At 32.3% G+C, this 8,289-nt stretch overlaps 1 protein-coding gene across 1 annotated transcript; it reads right to left on the bottom strand.

Moving 5' to 3' along the window:
* Positions 1-3,918: 3,918 nt before the first annotated feature.
* Positions 3,919-4,581, bottom strand: LOC114734466 (uncharacterized). The gene has a single exon (XM_028922093.1). It carries the CDS (start codon positions 4,579-4,581, stop codon positions 3,919-3,921), a length of 663 nt encoding a protein of 220 aa, XP_028777926.1.
* Positions 4,582-8,289: the final 3,708 nt, after the last annotated feature.

Here is an 8,289-nt window from a genome sequence, read left to right on the forward strand (position 1 = left end):
GACTTTTGAAGCAAATATATGTCCAAAAAAAATTCAAATATTCAATAGTTCTAAGTGAAAACTTTCAAGCAAATTTACACCTTAGGTCCTTAGCCCTTAAATTAACAAATCTTATATAATTTGAAATGATTCCAAAATCTAATGGAGTTTTTTTTTTTTTTTGCCAAAACGGAAAGAATTAATCTATTTGCACCTTCATAGATAATTTTGCACCTCCGAAAAGCATAGTGTTGGATGCATTTTGGCTAAAAGCTTATGAATAGTTTTACACTTTTACCGTCTTTTTTTTTTTGAGTTAGGAGTATTTTGGTACTTTCATGATTTTAGCATAGGTTCCACAACAAAAAGTAAAGGCCGTTATGTAAATTTAACAGTTATGTCATTTTTGCTTTAATTTTGCAACTTGTAAGTATTTGGGACCTTTGTATAATTTTTAAATTATGCAATTTTGACTAAATATAACTTAATTAGTCAAAATAGGCTTTTTATTCCAAAACAATTCTTTTTGGGGGCGTTTTTACCGCTAATACCTCTTTTGTAGCCTTAAAAACCTTCTTCCCTATTTTTCTTGAATTTGTGAAACTTTTTTTCTGAATTTTCAGGCATATATGTGACAATTATTTTTATATATTTTGATATCTTTTATATGGGTTTTGTCAACTTAATTAGTCTTTTTGGCCTTAATTGATTATTCATTGATTTAATATATTTTATTTTGAATTATTATTTTATAGGGGCAAAATTGTCATATTTTGGTTTAATTGTGACTAATTGATTTTTGAGGACAATTAATGCTACCTTATCCTTGAATTTTTTTTTGTAGGTTTTTGGAAGATTTAAAAATAAAAATGAAAAAAAAAAAGAAAAAGAAAAAACATAATAAAAAAATAATTAAAAAAAGGGAGCAAATACCCCCTAATAACCTATCATTCATTATCATCATCTTGGATTTGAGGGTACACTGGAGGCGAGAGAGAGCTGAGTGAACAGAGTGACGGCACGAGAGAGGACTAGCAGTGAGGAAGAGAGAACGAAGGACCACGAGCTGCCGGCAGAAGAAAAAGAAAAGAGGAAGAACGAACAACCAGGACGCGAGGGGCGCTTGGCGGCTGTGTGCGGCACTATTCATCATCTTCTTCCTCTCTGCGTTGCGCAACAAAACCAGAGGAGTGGTGGCCAACAGAGACATATCAGCGACGACGTAACAGCACCAGAGACCAGAAAACATGATGGTTAGGAGCAACTAAATCCTTCCAATTCTCCAGAGCAATGGTTATGGCTTGAACTTAGAGCTTCAAAGTGGAGTTTCAGCTCTTCCAATCTTTACTTTCATTATAATTGTGATTTCTAGGTCTTAGAATGAATTTTATAATGTTTGAATGGGCTGTGATGGTTTATATTTGTATTGAGATTGGTTGTAGTTGTTGGAATATTTGATTAACATTTAATATTATGCTGTGATTAGCTTTAATTTCTTTACATTGTACTGGGTTAGACTAAGTTTTGAAATTATTGTGAACATTCAACGGTAATTCAAGGTAGCTTGGTTATTGGACTAAAAATGTTAATTGCTTTTCTTTGATTTTCTTTTTGGCTAATTGTGCTGAAACAGTTTAATTGTGAATAATTAATATGCAAGGTGGCTTGGTGTTGATTATTCTAATTAAACCGAGTCTAAAGGGTGGCTCTTAGAGTCTTTTGAATTTAGCTAACTCCCAAATTAATTGAAGTAATGATAGCCTTGATCATTGTGCTAGAGGATTGTTTTTCCATTTGCTGTCACTTGTTAATTCACTTTGCTTATTTCATTCATATTCATTTTATAAGCTAAAAATCTAAAAATTATTTACTCATTTTGCATCCTTTTAAATTTTGCCAATTAGTTAGTTAAAAAGAAAATCAATTCGTTTTCAAGTCAATTCTTTATTTTTGATACTTAGTTTGCTTAGGATTTCAAATAAAGGTTCCTCAAAGTGAAACGACCTGAGTTTTGCACTATATTGCATTATTTGGATTTATTTTTGATTGGGAACCCCAAGGCCAACAACAAAGGCTCTCATCAATATGTCATAATTATCCCTTTTAGGCTGGAAATTTTTAAAATTATGTTTTCATCCCAACTTAAGTTTTCTCTCATACTTTCACTCACTTTGAACTCTAGCATCTCATTGAGCCCATATATATATATATGTGTGTGTGTGTGTGCCCTAACTTTTCATGTTTAATCGGTATTTTAGATACCGACATGACAGAAGCTAAGTTTAGAACATTCACCAGAATCTAAAACATTGGGAAAACCAAAAAAATTGCAACAACCTCCCAAAAACTAGAGGACAAAAAAAAAACACCCACGTGCCCTGAAAAGAACATGAAGGAAAGGTTATAACTCACTACCTTCCCATGCAAGCTCAAGAAGGTGGCCAAAGAAAAGGAGAAACCATTAGAAGATAGTGAATAGGAGGAGGAGGAGGCAATCACAGAGCTATGTTTGGAGGCAAATGAACATTCGAAATCTGATCTTAAATTAAGCATGAATTTTGATGTTTCAGGCAATCACTTTTAACTTGACGGTTTTCAAGCGAAAGATCAATAACATTAAAAGACACAACCATAAAATACATACAGATTTATTTTAAAATAAGAAATACTACCCCTGGTCCTTAATATAAAATCTAGTTACTAATTTGAGTAGATTAAGGAAATCGGTTAAGTCAGTTATTGTAATAAATATGTGTTGCCTTTTCTAAAATATCTTTGCTAATCAAATGTATTGATTAGAACTACCATTATTATAAGAACTGCCTTAGAAAAAAATGGATGAATAAGAGAGACAAAGTGGATTTTGGTCTTATATTTAGGATCAAAATAAAAAGTCAAACAAGCTCTTATATTAAGGAGCAAACATAGTATTTAATAAAATTTGACGGTTTTATGATTAAATCTCAAGCTTATTAACAAAATTATTTAATGGGCAGCATAAAAACCGTCAAATGATTTCTCTACTATCATCTGCCTCACCTTGTTCCACCGTACATACATGCGGATTGTTAGTAGTGAAGACTTTTGTGATGAACTATACTCCCTTTAGTCCTAAATATAAGAGTTAGTAAGAGATTTAATTTGTATTTTAAATATAAGATTCCAATCCACGTTGTTTTCTATATTGATTCATTTTTTTTGCAAATAGTCCCAATGGTGATTGCACACATTAAATGGTTTTCATTATAACATACAAATTAATAAGGGTATTTTAGAAAAAAAATAACATTCATTTATTACAAATAACTAACTTAACTAATTTTTTTAATATTTACAAATTAGTTATCTAATTCTTATGTTAAGAACCAGAGGTGGTATTATCTTTTATATTTCTGTGTCCATCCACCCGTATCTGTGTCCATCCAATATGAAGGTTTCATAAATTTTTATTTAAATCCAATTGGGTGTCAAATCATTTAGAAATTTTAGAATATTAGGAGATTCTGTCTGGTGTAAGAGATAGGCATTAGGATAACTCTAGTGTGTCAGCGCGCGCGCGCATGCATTTTGCCTATTACGCTGCATTATTATTTTTAACTGGTGAATTGTGTGATAATATTTTATTTAATTGATATTAACCTTTCTGAGAAACCTACTCTCCAGGCAATCCAATTTGGTCTGTTGGCAATACTCAGGAAATAAAATAGTAATTAGTTAAAAAGAAATCGCTTAATTATTTCGTAATATTGCTCAAAATCGCTTAAAATAAAATAATCCGCCAAGATAACAAAGCAAACAACATGATCATTTATTCAAAACACACAATCATAGATAACTGTACAAAAGCTGATTTATTTAGAGAGCAATATTAGGGAGAGCTCATTAACCAGTATCAGCTACATTAACATATCAAATACCAACATCTGCATCATTAATCATTCAACGGACTACCTTCCGGATATGAGGCACAAAGGCGGATGGCGGGGGCGGGGGCGGGGGCGGCGATGGCGGCGGCGGCGATAGTGGTTCGAACACAACGGTGAAATTTTTATAGACCCCATCAGGACAAAACACCATACGGTAAAAGTCTTTATCCCCTTCTTCGTAAGGTTTGATCATAAGAGGATAATCATCTTTTCCTTCAAATTTGAAGTTAATATAATACTCCTTGGCCGAATCATCAGATTTGGCAATGTCGAACCAACCTGGCATGGTTACAACATGATTGGTTTGACCAATCACCACCGGGTACTCTTTGCCGCCAGGGATCGAAACATTCCACTTGCCTGGTTCAGCACATGAAGGAACCTCAACAAATTTGAAACCTGTATTTTCTCCCACCTTGATAGAGACATCATGGCCATGTAAAATCAAAATTTTAGGTTCAGAGCCAATTATGACGGTGGTGGGGCAGGGATCATCCCCAACGTGATCGATTTCAATTCCACGTGATCTGTTTTTGGCATTCCGAATGAAGTATGCCTCCCCAGACAACACAGGTTTGCCATAGATGTCAACCACAGGTTCTGCAGCTAGGGTTAGGTGTTGAGTGGAGAAGGCAAAGAGAAGAAGAAGAAACAGAGCAGAGAATGCAATCTTCATTGTTGTAATAAAGAATGCAATATGACAGGAAAGTGATGAGAGGTTGTGTTATGGAAGAGAGAAATATGATAGAAAAGTGAGAGGGCGTGTTGTGGAAATGGGAACTTGCATGGCTTCTATTTATAGAGTTTAGAAGGCGAAGGTGAGGGACTAGATTGGTTGCTCGTCACTTTGACAAGCACTCCAAGCAAATTAGCGATAGATTTTAACAACAGAATTTACAAAATCTGTCAAAAGAAAAAAACGTCAATAATTTATTAACCACGGAATTTTGTTGCGAAATTGATCGACGAAAAAACGTTGATCGTTAATGTGTGGTTTCTTAATAGTCGATTAAGACTATCCACCTAAAACCTGGGGTAATGAAAAAAAACAAGGGATTAATTACTGGTGTAGTTATTGAAAGGCTGTAATATACCAACATGAGCTGCCACGTTGCGTTACATATGCCCCACATTTCTTTCTTTCATTCTTTTATTATTTCTTTATCTCTTGTTCTAGGAATCAATCACCGAAACTTCAATAATTAAGGTTGTAACCTCAATTATATGATGTGCGTTTCATGCCAAAAAAAAAAATTATATGATGTGTTCTTTCTTACCTCGTACGTTGTTCTCTCTCCCGATTTCATTTGGCTTCCTTCGTTAAGTACTGTTTACTTCAATAATACTACTTACAGCTCTGTAAAGCGAAATGTCTTATACGTTATATACTTCATGGACAAAGTGAGAGAGAGAATGACTGGGACAAGATGAGAGACAATAAAGGAAGAAAAGATGAGAGAGACATTGATTAACTAATTAGAAAAGGGGAAAATAAATTAAAATTTTAAATAAGTTCAAAATGTAACTTATAAAAAACACGTTCTCTATCCAAAAAATTATCACTTTTGGAATAATAATAACTGAACTCGTGTTTTGTTATTTTCTTGTTTCACAACTGCAGAATTTGGAATACTTGCTGCTTTGAAATTTTACAGTTACGTTACTGTGTTGACTTGGCTACATTGGACTGTGCTTTAATTTCCATCATTAACGCGTTAGTGACTTGAACTTAACGTTTGATTAAAATAGTTCAAAATGTGTGTGTGTGTGTGTGTGTGTGTGTGTGTGTGTTTGTGTGTGTTTTTATCAAGGACTGAATATTATTTGTTTAAAACGAATTTACCAAATAGATATCAACAGTACAGAATATATGAAGAATTATAAAAATCGCAGTATAGACACACACACACACACATATATATTTATATATAGAGTAGTGTTTTCAGCTGAAAGGATCGGATTTGAAATATTTTAAGCAAACACAGGTGATTATTTTTAAAATTCTGAAATCTTATAATGAATATTCGTAAATAAATTAATAATTGACACCGTTCTAGAATCATAATAAACAATCACAATAAATTAAAGAATAAAGAAAAGATAAAGGAAATGAATTTCAAAATTGGCTAATAAGCTTCCTCTTTGCCTTTAAAAAGCTTAAACAGGGCTCCAAATATCTCAGACAATTCTTAAATACTGATGATAGGATGATTGGGAGCCTATTGAGCGACGCTTATAATCATATAAATATTTCGTACAATTGCTCGTTTTTATCACCCCAGCTTTTAGATGGATGTCTTGATCAAAACATATTCGTATCACGATATCAATTATTAATCGACTTAATTAAAATTTTGTCGTCAATGAGTGGGCCCTTAATTAACAAGATATACCAAGGCCCTCAATTAACCCCATCTCTCATTGTTTTTTTAAACCAAACTTCATCCACGTGCTCTGTTTTATTTGGTTACAGAATTTATAATTTTGTTGTCCTTTCAAAACCATAAACAGGGCTCCAAATATCTCAGAGACAATTCTTAAATACTCATGATGGGATGATTGGAAGCCTATTGAATGACGCTTATAGTCATATAAATATTTAGGATTCGCTTTTTTCAAGGTGCTTCATATCTCCATGTCTTTTCTTTTTAGGAAAATTACAATCAGGTCCCAATAAAGAGATTTAATTATCTTAAAATCTATTGACAAGTGAAGAGTAACCAGTGATAAGTTTCAGAGTAGGGAATGACAACAGGTTCAGACTGCTCACTTGTTATTAAGACTTTTTAGTAATTAAATTTCTTTCTTGGAACCTTTTGGCAATTCTCCCTTCCTTTTTCATCTTCATTCTATTGTATATGCACCGTGTCTTCCCCTTTCTTTTTTCATCTTCAGAAAATTTTGATTAAAGACCCCTTCTCTTCTAGTATTGTCTCGTAAGCTCCTTTCTCTTACCCAATATTTGGCATGAGAGAATTGGAAGAAAAAGAAACGATTGGTAGGCTTTTGGCCAAGATGGCGGCTTAAGTTTAAGCCGGATCTTTCGTATGCACGTTTTCATCACCCCAGCTTTTAGATGGATCTCTTAATCAAAACATATTCATATCACGGATTCACAGTATCAATTATTAATCGACTTAATTAAATTTTTGTAGTCAATGAGTGGGCCCTTAATTAACAAGATATACCAAGGCCCTCAATTAATCCCATCTCTCATTGTTTTTTTAAACCAAACTTCATCCACGTTTTATTTGTTTATAGAATTTATAATTTTTTTGTCCTTTTAAAACCATCTTTTGCATGCTATATAATATAACTAGACATCCCTGTGCATTACATGGGTAGATTGATCACTCATAATTCAATTAGTAAGATTTTTGAATTTATTTTGGTATGATACAATGTGTTTTTTAAAATATATTAAAAAATACTTGATGTCATAGTAATTAATACATTATAATTATAAATGGATATATATTTATAGTATATTTCAATGCCTGATTGACATCAAACGCCAATAATTTTTTGTATTAAAAAAATGTCTCATCAGAAATTAAAATTTTAAAGTTTGTGAAGAAATTAGATGATGAGAGACTTCAAATACAATAGCATGAGCATGGTATTGTACATGATATGCACTCAATTTGATGATCCATCGACTGGAACATTTCCATTGGTGTCCTTCTAAAAAATATCACTTATTATCGTTTCATTTCATCTTGACAATATCCGGTTAATCCCTTTCATGTTTTATGATATCTCAATAAATTAGAATATTCAAATTACCTTAGCAAATAAGGATATGTAGGTAATTCAATTTTGATCTCCTATTTATAGGGCATTTTTAACACATTTGACATAAAATAAAGAAAATTTTAAACTGCATTAACTCTTACTCTTCTTTAAAATATGACAACTTTTCAACTTTACCCCTGTTTAAAATACACACCTTTTGAAAAAAAAACTAATCATCTACACTATAATAGATGAAGGAGAAAATAATATATTCATACTAAAATTTAAGGAATAAGAGAAAAAAATTTCTCTTTGCCTTGTAAACAGGACCAGTGGAGTACCTTTTAAGAAAATAATTAGGATTCAATCTAATTTAGATTAAGATTTAGATTTAAATTTCCCGTTTCACATCATTAATCATTAAATATTAAATTAAATAGTGAAACAATATTAAGTATTAATTCAACATTCCAGGCACATTCCAGGTATGAGATATAATATACATCATAAATATATTAAGTGATGGCTAAATAAACCCCACAAACACTTGTGAGATTTCCCAAGCCTAGTAGGAGGAAAAGCTCCTTGAACTTATAAACCCCACAATACTTGTGAGATTCCTCAATGTGTGACTCATGACATCTACACC

Source organism: Neltuma alba, unplaced genomic scaffold (genome assembly GCF_004799145.2).
Source record: "Neltuma alba isolate B1F8T4 unplaced genomic scaffold, ASM479914v2 tig00013105_pilon, whole genome shotgun sequence".
NCBI classification, from domain to species: domain Eukaryota; kingdom Viridiplantae; phylum Streptophyta; class Magnoliopsida; order Fabales; family Fabaceae; genus Neltuma; species Neltuma alba.

Bases quoted from the DNA above. Each gene is read 5' to 3' on its own strand.
- LOC114734466 (XM_028922093.1), bottom strand. From the start codon at position 4,581: ATGAAGATTGCATTCTCTGCTCTGTTTCTTCTTCTTCTCTTTGCCTTC.